Source organism: Dreissena polymorpha, chromosome 12, assembly GCF_020536995.1.
Source record: "Dreissena polymorpha isolate Duluth1 chromosome 12, UMN_Dpol_1.0, whole genome shotgun sequence".
NCBI classification, from domain to species: domain Eukaryota; kingdom Metazoa; phylum Mollusca; class Bivalvia; order Myida; family Dreissenidae; genus Dreissena; species Dreissena polymorpha.
Genome location: NC_068366.1, coordinates 56,249,426 through 56,266,368, shown reverse-complemented (window position 1 = coordinate 56,266,368; position 16,943 = coordinate 56,249,426). Strand labels below are relative to the sequence as shown.

The window sequence follows — 16,943 nt, the reverse complement described above, 5'->3', positions numbered from 1 at the left end:
GACTCTAGTGTAATCCTTGTACAATTTGCGGTAAACCGGTGCGATGGTATATACATTACAGGTGTTATAAAGACTCTCTTGGCATTATTTCCAGATTGTTTAATGTACTTTCGAAACAATGAAACATTGGAAGTGTTCTTGTTTCCAGAAATACCTACACTAGTAAAAACGATGAAATACAGAGGAAGTTTCGAAGAGAAAACGTATGATGAATGCATACCAAGTTCCGAGTTCATTGTATGGGAATGTACCAAAGACGCGTTTTTAATAGTTATGAAATCAAGTAACAACGAATTCTTGTTCACTGATCTGTTACAAAACAATTTGCTTTACAGCAACAGAAAGGTGCGGTACGAGAAACTTATCAAACTGTTTGTTAGGAGAATACATGCTCCAGTCATATCGTTGCAAAAATACACCATTTGTCCACTTGATAAATATCAATACGCATTATCAAGTTCTCTCAATTCAACGTATGGATTATTAGCTACACAGGACGCAGAACTGGCTCCATCTGGCGCAATGTTTACTAACACAACACATGGGACTATCAGCGCCCATTCAAAGTCTGTTCATGCCTCAGACAATGCATCAACACCTTTTCAAAACGCAGTAGAGAAATCCACACAAAGGTGCAGTAGTGCTGAGGATGTAATGGTACAGGGAGTAATTTCATCTCAAAACTCCGTTACTAATAACATTTCTAGTTTGGCTTCAGCTGTTCCTATTAATGAGGCATCTTACTCATTGACGCCTATATTAACAGTCCAGACACCATTCAAACGTCGCAAAAATTTGCCGCGATATCCTCGCTATGTTACAGAATCATCCAGACATCAGTCATATTTCAACTGGTTTCATGTAATCCCGACTGAAAAAGAATGTGTTATTGCTGGATTCTTTTATACAGGTATACATTTTTGTTTTGTAAATACAATTGTTTATAACAAAAATGTCTGCAGAATTAATGTTCTTCAACACCACATGAGCATACACACGATAGCATTGATGAATAATAATCTTTTTAAATACACGTTTGATTTCAGGTGAATTCGATCTAATCAGATGTTTCAAATGTGGCATTGGTCTTAAGGATTTCAGTCCCGAAGACGATCCAATGGCAGAGCACATACGGAATTCCGAATCATGTCTTTACTTGGAAGCTATGTTTGGTCTCGAAGGATTGACAAAACTACGGGTATATGGTTGTATAATCATGTTGTATTTACTTAGGCTTGCGTTGAGATTGTGTAATTAGGTAAGTTATACAATATTGATGAACTTGAATATTAATTTCATTATGTATGTCGGTAAAAAAATGTGACTTCAAAATTTAAACCAACACGGCCGTTCACATTTTGAGATCCATATCTTACGAACCGTCTAGTTTTTGCACATAACATTATTTTTAGAAAAAAGTCGATCAATCCAACCCAGAGAACACTCGTCAAAGACAGTATACGGATTTTCAAAGGAACTTTGGAGCAACATGTATGCATCATAACTCTTTTAGTGTATACATCATCCAATACATGGAATTCTTTTGAACTTATTATTGTATGTTAGAGGCTTGCTTTAGATACGTCAATCCATTTTATATCTTTTCAGCAAGCCATCATACTTCCAGAAGTCTTCAATATTCGACAATCGAGTCTCGAGTTTTAAGTTACGAGAGTGATAAGTATCGAAGCACAAAAAGTCCAGAAGAGTTAGCTGAAGCAGGATTGTTCTTCACAGGTTCAATTAGTATTTTACATAATAGAACATGTAGTTAAGCAAAAAATAATCTATTTCTTGCAACACTCACGCGTCAGGTTTTCAGTTTATAAATTCAATAAAAAACAACACGAGCAACAAAAAGGAATTTTAAAAACACTAAGTAATTGTTTTATTTATGAAAGTTATAATAATTGTACATTTTTTTGAGTAAGTATAGTATGATATTCATTCTGTATAATACAATCATATTCGAGACAAAAGTGTGTCTTTACAATCTAATGCTTTGCTTTGACCGTGAGATACCAGTTAGGGTCCGCTTACGTTTATACTTGATGTTCTGTTTTACACATAGCCAATGAGAGTAATACTTTCTGAAATTCTCCTGAAAGAATCTCTGGAGTTCAATATTTGCTGTGTTCAACAATATGAAAAATCTATATTTTAACGGGTAATTCGCTATAACATTTCCTCCCAACACAACATTTTGCGACAATTGGAAGCGTGACAATTTGTTTAGGCATATTTGTTTTACAATTTTTACAAGGTGTGGGAGATGAGGTTCGATGTTTTTCGTGTAACGGAAGTTTAAGGAAATGGGAGGAACATGATGACCCGTGGATAGAGCATTGCAAGTGGTTTCCCGCATGTGCATTTGCAAGAGAAACAAAAGGAGATGCATTCATTGAACAAGTGCAACACAGTGCGAACGCGCCGACAACTATGTTGGTAATGACAGGTTCCATTAAAAACGAATATATCTTCATTAATCACATTACAGTACTGATAAAGTGCTACGGTAAATACAAAAAATCTAAAAAGTGTAGATGTGCCAATTTTGTTTCGCGCGTTTTATTCTTTAATCGTAGTAACACTATGTTTAACTGGTCGATTAGTTTTATAAAATAAGTGTAAGTTACATGTATCCAATGAGCTGCGCTATTCTAGCTTTATAATGTGTATATATTGCAACAGAATGACGCAACTAACCCTTCGGCAGAAGTTCATCACTATAACGACCTCGATCTTGATATGGATCTTGTGACGATGAAGACCATATGCACGGATGAAATGGGATTCACTGCGGAGATCTTTGACGAAGCAGTTTATCACTTACAGCTTGATGGTTTGTACACTACCCTTGAACAATTTAGTTGACTTTGCTTAAACATACATGAATGTGACGTCATTGTTAATTTGATTAATGTTTTGTCTCTTCGCAGCTAATCACCATCCAAATATTGAGGACATCATTAACCGTATTGATCAGATACAAAAGGATACAGCTGTTCAATATACATCAGCTAAGAAATCAGGTAATATATTTTCTATGTGCAAAAGGAAATGTCTATCAAAACATCACAACATCATTCGCTTATGCAAATATATAGAAACACCGTGCAGAAGATTTTTTCTGTTTATGAACATAACATAAATTCCGCAGTTAATATAATTATAAAAACAACTATATATTTGTAACTAAATGGAGAGCGCATGTTGTTGTTAATAATATTAGCATATGTGAATAAAGTCAAATGATTTTTTGTAACGATGTGTTAGTACTCTTAAAAATAAGATAATGCAGCCTTAGAGATCTGAATTGCCTTTTGACGACCGTTCCAACGCCGAGATCCCACACGCAGCACCGATGCTTGCTAAGATCATCGATCAACGTAGTCAAATGATTGTATTTTTATATATGTAGTGGGTTTGCATGTTTGCAGATAATTCGTTCCGAAGATGTTATAATAGTATTTCTACAACGGTGCCAAAGAAGTACCATGCTATTCCTTTCTTATATTTATTCGAGATAAGTCTAAATTCAAAGAGTTATATAGGGTTATACATATCGGCCTAGATTGTGTCCTATTCAGAGAAAATTTTCCTAATCACGAACACTTATTAAGTTCTGTATTATAATAAGTGTTTATAACGCATTGTTTTTTTCATTTTTTATCAACTTGTATATCTTAAATTTAAAACCAAGGAAATCTAACCAAAAACACTACAAATATCATTATGGCCATTGTTGTATAATACAAACGTGCTGAAATAATGTTAACGTAACGATATTCTGTTTTAGAATCGCTATACGAAGAAAGCCATCGTTTGAAGAGTATTGTGAAATGCTCAAAATGCAAAATCAACGATTCGAACGCGCTGCTCTTGCCTTGCGCCCATCACGTAATGTGTATCGCATGTGCGCATGACACGAAGAGGTGTCCGGTCTGTAACAGAGGTATCAGGGATTTTGTCAGGACTTTAATGGGATAGAATCCATTTGAAGTAAAATGAAATGAAACTAAACCAAAACCTAAAAAGATCAAATGGAGACACATACACAGACAATTTCTAAAGAATGCATTCGCAGCAGGTCGCTTTTTGGACATTGTGTAGGTATTTCGAAAAATATTCAAAATTCCACACTTGTAAAAAGTTGCTTTTAGAGTACATTTACCATGACGACGCTTATAAATTAATCTCGCAAGTTATAATGTTTTATCTTTAAAACGTCCGATTATATACTCAAAACAAAACACTATTAACCATGTACTGGTGATCAATCCATTTTTACATAAACTATCTTTAAAACGTAGTCTAATTCACAAAGTGCGATAATTACGTGCATAGTGATACAAATTTCTATACACAACACCATACTATCATGAACACATTTTAGTAGATATGTGTGAGAACAATGATGCACTGTTCCACTGACGCAAATAACCAGTTTTCAAGACATTTGGACTTCATTTTTTCGCCTGTTTCAATAATGCAGATCATTTTCTAATTATGTTAATGGGGTTCTTATTTTTACCCGAACTGCAAAGTAGTTCTTAAGCTTTTCTTACCCAGGTCAATGCATATAAGAAGTGAGTAGATTAATTATATAAAGAACTCACTTATTAGTGAGTGTAATTTATAATTTACCTTTTAAATTTTTTGTGTGCAGTTTTTCACTATGCATACACATAAAACATTGCTTACGTTCACTGACGATGATTTATAATTTATGTTTGAAAACACAATAGATTATAAGTTTAAAAATTGCAAAATAAGCAACTGATAAAATAATACCGTATATTTATTATTTTATATTGATGCCCTGCGTCTTTGTACAAACTAAGCGTAAGTTATGTTATGGGTGAAAAAAAAACACATCTCGTCTAGACTTGTATGCTGTTTTATTTGATCGGTAATGTTTATATATTTATAAAACAAATCGTGATCGTTGTGCGACATAGGCTCGTCTGCTCGTAGGTGACATATTTGTTTTATCTTGCTTCGACACACTATGTTCTTGTAAGTCAAGGTTTTCGCAAAATTTAAGAAAATATCTCAAACATTCACACTTCACATTTGTCAATTAAATAATGTTGAAAAATAAAGCGTTACTATAGGTAATGTATATTCACAAAAGCGCACAACTTACAAGATTCACTGCAAACGTGTGTGCAATTAAAAAAAGAAATACGAAGCAAAAGGGCTCTCTCTGCTGGTTTCAATTACTTCACACAACTTATTATTATTTAATTTCATACCAAGTAAATTTGCTGTTGGAATCAAACATTTACTTTGTCTTCCTGTATCGACATACTTGCATGTTTTTAAATGTTTTTATAAGGATGCTTTATAAATTATGGCAATCGTATTGTTAACACGTTTTTACGTTTTACATGTGTTAATGAAAGTTTGTTGAAAATATACAAATAAAAACGAAATTGTATAGGAGTATGTTTCATCACTATACAAGAAATCAATCAACAATTTCGATTACAGCTGACGATTCGCAAACTTTAAAAGCTTTATCTAAATATTTGGACGTATTCATATTTAACTGTACATTACCATTTGTAAATAGTATAAGAAGCAACAAGTTCTCAAATCCATTATACCCGCTATGTTGCACCTTTGCCATACTCACTTATTGAATCATAGAGCTGACAGTATTGTTTTGGGGAAAAAAATCATCTCGATTGTCTTTTAAAATGTTTATATTGTAAATTTAGGACCTTTTTGATATGAAGAATTGGATTGTATTTAATGAATGCTTTATTGTTATTTTCAAAGATCTATTAATATACCATATTAATAGATTTTTGCACCATACTATCACGTCGACTTCAGTGTAATTGTATGATATCGATATTGATATCGATACTCATATTTCTTGTTTCGATTTTCAAAAAGCAGTGCGGTTAAAAATCTATTTAACATTTGAAATTTGCGTTCAATTTATATCAGTTTGAATGAAGTCTATACTATGTACGTTGTGAATACAATATCTTGTTACGCAAACTGAATGCATTCATATATTTGATAAACTTAATCGAACCGTTAGTGTTTTTATCGTTGAGAGATACTGATAATGCCATTCATATCGCAAAGCAACACGGAAGTACTTGAACGTACTCAACTCTATGTTTTATAACAGTTTGAAAATGCATATGTGCGTTTATAAATAGAAAAATAGATAAGCGGACAGACGACATGCATGGTAGTAAAATCAAAGCGCTGAAGGCACTTAAGGCCTGGGGCTAGGTTTAGTGTGACGTAAAATGCATTTACGATGTTTTGTCCGAATTTCTCCCTTTGTCCGCATTTATACGGATTGACCATGGCGGTTGAGTGTAGAAGCTCAGAGACTGAGACTCAATAGATGTGTATATACTACAGTGTACATAGACGGTGAAGGACAACACGATACTGGTTGTGGGAACGATAACCTTTTGTTCAACTCTACAGATCTGGTAGAGGTTCGTCTACATAGGCGGTGAAGATATACAACAACATGGCCGCAAAAAACTGTTATTGTTGGCGTCAAATAAATACCTTTCAATAGCCTAAAATAGTTTTCTATTACATAAATAACAGATCAGAAAAACACTCATAATTCCTTTATAATGTGTATACAAAAGAAAATCCACTTAAGCCCAAGTCTCACTTTTGCCGGTAGAGCCCAGGTCCATCCTGGTTTGCTAACGCCGGTCGACCGGCAAGGACCGGGATGATTCGTAGACATTTTTAACGCAGTCACACTATTTCCCGGTGCCGCCCCGGTTGAAGCCGGTCAACAGCCTGGCAGAGTCCCGTTCAACTCGGACTGGCTACGGTTTATCCCGGTCAAGCCCCGGCAGAGCCCCGGTTGTCGCCGGTAGTGCCCCGGTTAAAGCTGGCAGCGTCCCGGCATAGCCCCGGTTGTCGCCGGTAGTGCCCCGGTGAAAGCCGGCAGCGTCCCGGCAGAGCCCCGGTATACCGTAACACCGCCGGCACTCACCGTGTCTATACCGGCATCAGACCCCGGAAGAGCTACGGCAACGCCCCGGTTTCACCCCGGTCGTCGCCGGTAATGCCCCGGCGGAGCCCCGGTGAATGCCGGTGGCATTCCGACAGAGCGCCGGTTTTGATATGTACCGTAGCAATACCGGGACTCTAACGGTATTCATTAAAATGAAAGAAAGGAAAATTGAATGAAAAAGTTAACGCTTTCTGCGCAGATTGAGGGTGTTGAAATGTTGATTTTCTCTTCTTTCTTCGTATATTCCTAAGTATTGTGGTATTCTGCATTGATCATTAAAGTTTAAATACAAGTCACCGTACAATATTTTTTTTTTACATTTTCCGTTTTGAACCCCCTTAATTTTTTTTCTCCATTTTTTGTGAACAATTTATTTACAAAATTCACTCTCATTCATCCAAATGTTGAACTAACAACACTCTTTTAGTATGTATTAAAAGATAAATGCATAATATATACAAATATGATAGTTTATAACATGTGACAAAAGGAATAAAGAAAAAATGAACAAACAAGTGATGTCATCATCCTTCGAAAACGATAAAAATTGCTTTCTCTAGTCACGAGTCTTTTTTTAAATAAATTGTAAAAAAAAAACATTGCAAAAGGAAATTACAATCTTCCAACATAGAAATCATCTACAATGTATGCTTGAATGAAAAATAAAGAAAACAAGAGCTGTCAGAGGACAGCGCGCTCGACTATTCGAATGCTTGACAGTATAACATACGCCATCATGGGGAAATTGTTCAAATTATTCAATAAGGTCACGGTAATAGTTCAGGTATATTTTCAACAATCTATTGAACATTTGTAGAGACATAAAACAAACTAATAAGATTTTTTTTCAAGTTTGATAGCAACAGCTTGGGTGGGATGTTTGGACGGTCCTTCAAAAATAAAGTAAATAAATAGTTGTTGTTTTTTTAAACCATGTTTCAAAGAAAAAAATATGCTTTTGGGGTTGGGGGGGGGGTTTAGCGGGGGTATAATGTGGGGTGTGGTTATTTATTAGAAATCTTTCAACAATAAAAAAGGAACACATTTTTCTTTGTTGGGGGAAGGGGCGGGGTGGGGTGCAGAGATTCTGGGTTGAGGCGTGGGGTATTGTTTTGTTTGGGTGGAGTCCATTGTGGTATTCAGGTAAGTGTTGTATTGTCAAATTATGAATAAAATCTTATCATACATAAAGAAGTTATGGAAATTTAACTAAAATTTATTCTTGTGACCTTGACAGTCAAGGTCATTTAAAGGTCAAGGTCAAATTTGCCAGGTAAAGTACCCTCATGGTAGTAAGAAAATAATTGAAGTTTGAAAGCAATAGCTTTGCTACTTTAGAAGTAAAGTGGATCTAAACTCAAAATTTAAGAAAATATTCAGTTACTAAGACAAAAAAGGCAATTATTCTTACAAAAAGCTTGATACAGTTATCTGCTCTTGTTAATAGATTGGGGTCATATTGGTAAAACAGTTTGCAAAATATGATAGCAATATGTCAAGGGATATTGAAAATATTTGAGGTGGTATGCACACTTTTACATAGATTTATCAATAATATGCATATTGTTAATGGAAAAAAGTCCATAATTCATACAAAATGCTTAATACAGTTGTCTGCTCTTCTTAATAGATTGGGGTCATGTTGGTTATGAAGTTTGCAAAATATGAATGCAATAGGTCAAGGGACATTAAAAATAATTGAGGTGGTACGCAAACTTTAACATAGATTTATTAATAATATGCATATTCTAAGTGAAAAAAGGGCCATAATATTTAAAAAATGATTGGTACAGTTGTCTGCTCTTGTTTATAGGTTGGAGGCTCGTTGGTTAAGAAGTATGCAAAATATTAAAGCAATAGGTCAAGGGACAAAGGAAATATTCGGGGTGGTACGCAAACTTTAACATTAATAATATGCATATTCTAAGTGAAAAAGGACCATAATTCATACAAAATGCACGATGCAGTTCTCTGCTCTTGTTTAAAGGTTGGGGGTCATGTTGGTAAAGAATTATGCAAAATATTAAAGCTATATGTCAAGAGACATAGGACATATTTGGGGTGGTAGGCAAACTTTAACATTAATAATATTCATATTCTAAGTGAACAAAGGGCCATAATTCTTACAAAATGCTTGATACAGTTGTCTGCTCTTGTTTATAGGTTGGGGTTATGTTGGTTAAGAAGCTTGCAAAATATTTAAGCAATATGTCAAGGCACATAGGAGATAATTTGGGTGGTACGCAAACTGTAACATTTGCACGCTCACGCCGACGCCGGGGTGAGTAGGATAGCTCCACTATATATATTTCATATATAAAAGTCGAGCTGAAAATGGAATTCACGAGTGAAAACGAAAAGTTCCCGCATTATAATCAAGATCACCCCCCTTTTTCAGAAACGCTATACTGAATTTTAGATTTTTATATGTGATCATAAATATGAGGTAAATGTTCAATAATTATTATAAATAGATAACAAAAAAAGGAAAAGCCTATAATAAACTCATAAACATATAAACATACATACATCTCATATATAATGTGTGAGATGGAACCTACTCATTGCAGTTAGATTTGCTAACCTAGTTTGAAATTGCACGTGAATGTGTTCTTATATAAATAAGACTTGAAAATGTTACAGGGAAATAAGAACATTAATAATTAAGTAACAAGGCACATATAATCATTCAATCAAACACGTTTAAAGTTAAATAGATTTATCAATTTATCATTGACTAGTAATACTAGTGATATTAAACATTAAACGTATTATGACAGACAAAACAAATACACAAATACATGATTGTCATGGTAGTTTTTCGAAGAACTTCGACAGGTTGGAATAAGTGTCTCCAAACGACGCCTGGCATTGGTGACCCTGGGCTGACCGCCAGAGTTATTCATTATGAAAATGTTCTTGAGACCACTCAAAGATCATTTTAAGATGCATAAGGTTGAGTCCAGAGCCAGCTATAATGTTTATGTTGTTGCAGCATTGAACACATGACTGTAAACAAGAACACTCGATGACTGCAAGTTCCTAGCTTTTTTTCTGGGTTGAATTTGAGTCCATAATCTGTCTGGTTTCATTTTCCTCTTGCACAAGTAATCAGCATACAATGTATCACTGAAAAGATAACATCATTGTTCCTCTGAAGTTGATATTTGACTAGTACATGTAGTTTTATTCAGGCAGGTTCACAAGAACTTCAATAAGTTTCAGTCGAAGAAAATTATGCATAATTGCAAATTGTGTATGAATAATTTTAACCATTTTTTATTTATTAAATAAAAATATTTGGTCTTTTCTTATTGATTTGGCTTCAATAAGCCTTCTCAAAGTTGTTTCTATAAATTGACAACATTTTCTCCATGTTATTTAACAAAACAATCATATACAGATGTCAAATACACAAGCACTTGTATAGGAGTAAAAACGGACATTAGTGTTTCATGAGAAGTGTGACATAATCCATTATGATATACGTCATCGTTTTTATTTATTCAGACATTCACGACATAGCATGTCATTACTAGTATTTTATATGATACACCCTTTTAAACTGGATTAATACGTAAGTGTAAACACCACACATAAACGTTCTTCATCCAAATGGTTTAACCAAATACATGTATTATCCCTACTGGATATGAAACTGACTATTTACGTTACATTTTATTTATTACTTGAAACATTGGTTCTACATTAACAATCACATAAATCAGTGAAATACCTAATTCGTGTCCATCTTATAAGCCTGTCTGCTATAAAGGAGATAGTTGAAACTTGATGAATGGTCCTTCCCGCATGTATTTCCAATTTCCTTAAGTTCAATTGATCATTGAAACATACAGTGTTGACAAAAAGTAATTAACCGTTCCTGGACCACCAATGTTGTTGATCATTGCTGAAAAGATAATAAACATTCAGCGTTTTAATTTGGATAACCATTATACATAATTTAGGTGATCACACAAGTAGCAGTCATTGGCATATAATTTTCAGAATAATAATTTTAGTATTTGGGACATAATATACTTTTTTGTTGTTTGTTTGAGGAAAACATCATTACTTGGTCATACAATTCAAATATGCTGTCCTTAATTTCCATGCATTAACAACACAACTTTTTCCTTACATGGCATATTTTCTTTTTTAAAATGAAAGCAAATATGAGCCTGATTATGTGGTAAAAACCATTTTCAGGATGCCCTTTTCCTACAAAATATACTTTACTCAAATTATGAATAATGAAACTGTTATACTTGAAAAAAATATTGCATAATCCATCTACATCTACGGTATACTCCCGAACAATCAATTATGATTATAATTAGGAGGCGCGTTGTCAGGTCAACCAGTGTTAGTCAGTTAAAAAGTGCATCTAAAAGAGAAAGTATTTGAGATATATACAGTAAAGTAAGAATATTCCAGAAGTGCAGTGTTAGGTTAAAAAAACAGGGGCTACAATCTTAGAATGTAACCTCCCCGAGTCTCGTTTTGAAGGAATCGAGATTTGGGGTTGATTTGACCATGTATGGAAGACCGTTCCAATACCTTATAGTTCGGGGAAAGAAGGAGGTCATGTGATACTGGGTTCGTGATTGGGGGATTAAAAAGTTTAAATTTCATGTAGGGGTAAGGTGACAGTGATCCACGTTGACTAGCTTGTGTTGGATTTTATATAAAATGGTGAGGGATTTCGTCATGCGGCGTTGGGCAAGGGTGTTCCAATGAAGGGTCTGTAACATAACGGTGACACCACTGGTGTATGAATAGTCATTCATGACATACCGGACTGCTGCGCGTTGGACCCCTTCTAGTTTATTTGCCAAGTAGTTTTGCCAGGGATGCCACACAACTGAACAATATTCAAGTTGTGGGCGTACGTACGTGGTATAGGCAGCTTCCTTAACCTTCATATTTTGGGTCCTAACGTTTCTCTTAATGTAATGGAGGAAGGTTTTGGCCTTAAGGGATATATTATTAATGTGCTTTGACCAGTTTAAGTCCTTAGTTAGGGTTACCCCAAGGTACTTGGCATTGACAGTTGACTCTAGTTCGATATGATGGAGGGTGTAGGGGAATATGATGGGGTTTCTTTTCCTAGTTACAAGTAACACCTCGCACTTATCAGATTTTAATTCCATTGCCCAATCTTTTTCTCATTGTTCTAGTTGGTAGAGGTCATTTTGGAGTTGTACTGAATCGGACTGGGACTTGATCGTCATATAGACTACAGTGTCGAAAGCATATAACCTAGCATTACTTTTTTGTGCTGTCAGGGAGGTCATTAATATATTTCAGAAAGAGGCAGGGACCTATGACTGACCCTTGTGGGACACCAGACATAGCTGGGAGTTCATCCGAGATATGACCCTCAACCGCAACTCTCTGTGTACGGTTACTGAGGAAGGATCTAATCCAGGATGTGACCTCTAAGTTCACCCCAAGCTTGGATAATTTGTGAATGAGCTAGTGGTGATCGACCTTATCGAATGCTTTGGAGAAATCTATTACGATTACGTCAGTTTGTTGACCATTTTCTAGAGAGTCAAATAGTTATTGGGAAAAACTAATCAGCTGTGTCTCGCAGCTATGTTTTGACCTAAATCCATGTTGAAAAGGGGAAAGGAGCTGGTGCTTATCAAAGTGGGACATTAAGTTTGAGACAATAATGTTTTCCACCAGTTTAGAGACAATACATGTAAGTGATATGGGTCTGTAATTACTTGGTTTTTACCTTGATCCGTTCTTGAACACAGGGGCTATTGTTGCTTTCTTCCAGTCTGATGGAACAATACCTGATCTAAGGGATAATTGGAATATCCTATAAATGATGGGTGAAATCTCTTTGTGAAGTTCTTTTAGGATCCGTGGTGAAATCTGGTCTGGGCCGGATGCTTTACTGGGGCAGAGACCACTCAAGAGTTTATCCACACCTTCTTCTGTTATAGTTATTTATGGCATTTGAGACTTCACCTTGTTTATTAGGATGCTGCAGGCCTGCTTTAGGCTGAGGGGCTGGGGCCGAGAGAATACAGATTCAAACTGTCTATTTAGGATGTTGGCCTTGTCAGTAGGTTTTGTGTGGGTGATACCTTCTGACTTGAGTGGTGACACTCCGAAGTTTTCGGACTTGTTGTGTTTGACAAAGCTTTAATTTGTTTTGCTTCTACCTGGTTGTGAGTCACCCTCAAAGATAACCGTTTCTATGTAAAGCCAATAGGACTATCTTATTTGGCTTTGGATGGAGGCCTTTATGAATTTGAACTGGGAAGTTAACTTTTGGTCTGCTGACTTTTTATTTTTGATTTGTTGGTATAATCTGTCTCTTCGTCTGATGAGTCTAATAATTGATGGGTTGAGCCATGGCAAGTCTTGTCTGGTCTTTGTCGTTTTTGTCGGGATATGGGTTTCACATAGATTGTTAAGTTTAACTTTGAAGTCCATCCAGGCAGTGTCGGGGTTTGTATAATTAGTAGTTAGAAACTCCATACGAAATTTGTCAATGTCTTTTTTCAGCTGTGACCAATAAGCACGTTCGTAAAGTGGGATTTTTCTTTCAGGTTGGAGTTTACGACCCTTGTTGATTTGTATTTATATGACAGACTATGTCGTGGTCGGAAGTGGCAAGACTGGGTAGGGTTTTAACGGTACAGATAGCTGATAGCAGATTGGTTAGAAATAGGTCGAGGATGTTCGATTTTCTAGTGGGGATTTTGACTACGTTTTAAAGGTTATAGGTGACCATGTTTTCTAGAAAATCTTCATACAATTCATTGTGTTTGCAGGTAGGCTTAAGGAATTCGTCTGTCCAGTCAATGTCAGGTAAGTTTAAGTCTCCTAGGAGCCAGATGATTTTATTCTTGGGGATGAGTTTTAACGATGACCATAGCTCATCAAGGGATTCTTTGTCACCTTCATGGGGATGGTAGTATGATCCTTTGTATATGAAACTTACTCCGGGAATGGTTACCTTTGCCCAGCATAAGTTGCATTTGGATTTGACATCTGGCTCTTCTTGGTTTACTAGGGATTTGGCAATGGCTATAAGGACCCCTCCACCCTGGGAGTGTGTACGGTCATCTCTGTATACATCGTGATTGAGGGAGCCAGGAAAGATCTCGGAAGTGTGAATCTCCGGTTTGAGCCATGTCTCGGTGCAACAGATTACATCAGGTTTAGTTTGATATATTACCTGGTGTAGGTCAGGGATCTTATTTTTAATTGACCTACAGCAAATATTGAGAACTGATATTCTCTGACTTACGTTTCTAGGTTTAGAAGGCTTCCGATCATTTGATGAGACCGGCGTAGAAGTGGCCTAGGGGGATTTGAACTGTTTGTGGGTAGAGGGAAAATCACTTACTTCGGGGCTGCTTACTTGTTGGGTAGGTGAGACAGTTTAAGGGGAAAATACTAGGTTGTTGTAGATATTTGTATCACTAAGGGAGTCTAGGGAAGTAGCTAGGGATAGATAATAGTTCATACTGCTGCATATTATGCATTGCCAGCTGAACTGGGAGTCGGTCAACCTATCATAGGATTCATCTCCAATATCTTGGCAGCAAATGTGGAACCATTGTTCAAATGTGCCACAGGCAATACCTTTCTCAGTCCATGACACGTTGGCGTTACACTTACCACAAGGGTACTGGGGAATACCACCAGCAGGGCCAGGGTTGGGTTCGATGTCTGCAGACATACTTTCCAATAAGCAGAATAAATATAGGCATGACAAGTCACAGCTAACAAGTTTCTTAGTTGTTCTCCTGGTTGGTTTCAACGTAAGCAAAACACCAAGTCTGAAAGACTTGCTCAGGATTGAGGACGACATAACGTGACTTCTGTCAAAATATGTATCTGTATGGGTCTCAGTATTGTTTATTTTATTGTATTTGCTCAATGAGATAAGACAAACAGTCCAAAGACAGAACGTATACAAACGTATTCATAGTGATGCAATACTCGGATAACCGGAAGTGTCCGAAGTACACAGTAAAATTTTCGGCTTCTTGTTTCAAAAGTAGTTTACTCAGATATTAATTAAGTTCTGGTTAGTATCATTAGTATCCAATAGAATCTTACTACCAACACCAAAGAAATTGTGAAATGATGGGTAGAAATGTGAAAATTGTTTAAATTGGTGAGAGCACTGGAAAGACGTGACTGATTCCCGACGCATGCGCAGATTCATGTACCTTCCTGTTCCGAGCTTTGTGTTGATAGCAAAACAATGCATTCCTTTCTTGAAAAGTTGAAGACTTTTCTTTACGTGATGGGTTTGCCCGTACGACAACCCGTTCACATGGCAACAGTCACCACACAAGCATAAATCCGCTGTATCCCCTTTTACTGCTCACCAACAATATTAAATTTTGTAAGTGACACGGGTTCTAAACATTATTGTTGACAGTGGTCAAATTTGTCAAGCGTTTGACATTCGTATTTCCAGGAATCGATTTCTTCATAAATATCAACACTGCCATGCATTAGTTGACGTCTATCATTAACTCCAGTCACATTAATATGAACAATAATAACACTTTTATTAATCTTTCTCTTGCAATATAGCAAATTGCTTTTTCTTTAAACGACCCAATCTGTCAGGTACAATGTCGGTTATATTTGTTGTCATTGTATTTAGCTTGCGGGTTCTAGCGTTTCATAGCGTATTTATAGAATATTCGTAGTTTTCCGCACATTACCGCATAACGTTCGGAGTGACGGATATGTACGAAAGAAGGCGATATTGCACGAAGTTCATTAGAGTGCTAAAGGTTACAATATACTAAATGATCGCTTCATGTAGGGCTGTACTCTCTAAAAAAAATATCATAGTTGACAGGAAGGCATGTTTTACACTTTTTACTATTATTCGGGTGTTATCTTTCGGGGATAATGGTAGGGCATGAATAGGTGTTCACTACTGAATCCCTGAAATATGATAAACTTGAAGACTTAAGTAAACCATTGCACTAGAAAAGGTTACATTCCACTAAGAAACGGCTGAAAAAAAAGTTGCAAAAACAGTTGATTTTGATTTGTGTCAAATTCTTTCTTGCATTGTACATTACATATCTTTTTTATTGCATAATCGATTCCGTTTAGAATGGCCTTTAAGAAAAGGTAGGTTATGGGGGGGGTCTCTATGTTCAAAATGTTGCATTTATTTTCGCTCAAAGTTGTCGCTTTTACATTGCATTATTTAGGGAAACTATTAAGTATATTATGACCTAAACGCAAAACCAGGCCTAGACACAAAGGAGCTGTATTTACAGAAAATCATCATTTTTTTGGTGGGATATGACGCGTTTTGGCAAATTAAAACGGAATAAATGCGTTTGTTTCACGAATTAATGGAGCATTGTGAGTTTTTAAGAAAAAAAATGCGTTTTTAGAGGAAAATAAGAAAAAAACCGTACAAAAACTCGTCTTGAGCATCTCAAATCGCAACCATTTGTGCTGAAAGAGCTCATGAACACGTTTTAATAGTTGTTTACTTCTTTTTCTACATAGCTTGTAACAATATTCCAGTATTTTGACCGATTGTAATTATTTAGGGTTATCGTTTTACGCCTGAACGCCCGTTATAAATCGAAGCTCCGAACGCGAAAGCCACATGGCTTTTCAGGCGTTATAATAAAATGAATTTTCAAGCATTTCAACGTAAAAGGTCGATCTGAAATTTGGCATGCATATAGAAAATAGGTTTATAAGTATCGAGAAGTGCTTTTTTTCGCGATGTTAACAGTAAACGTTGCCTTAACCGCAAAACCAGGCCAAGTCACAAAGGAGCTGTATTAACAGAAAAACATCATTTTTTTGGTGGGATATGACGCGTTTTTGCAAATTAAAACGGAATAAATGCGTTTGTTTCACGAATTTAAGGAGCTTTGTGAGTTTTTAAGAAAAATGCGTT

The 16,943-nt window shown here is 35.9% G+C and overlaps 1 protein-coding gene across 1 annotated transcript; it reads left to right on the top strand.

Moving 5' to 3' along the window:
* Positions 1-433: 433 nt before the first annotated feature.
* On the top strand, positions 434-2,720 carry LOC127853863 (E3 ubiquitin-protein ligase XIAP-like). The gene is made up of 4 exons (XM_052388664.1): positions 434-910; positions 1,047-1,198; positions 1,609-2,445; positions 2,692-2,720. The coding sequence occupies exons 1-3, from the start codon at positions 523-525 to the stop codon at positions 1,663-1,665; spliced, it is 597 nt and encodes a 198-aa protein (XP_052244624.1). The 5' UTR covers positions 434-522; the 3' UTR covers positions 1,666-2,445; positions 2,692-2,720.
* Positions 2,721-16,943: the final 14,223 nt, after the last annotated feature.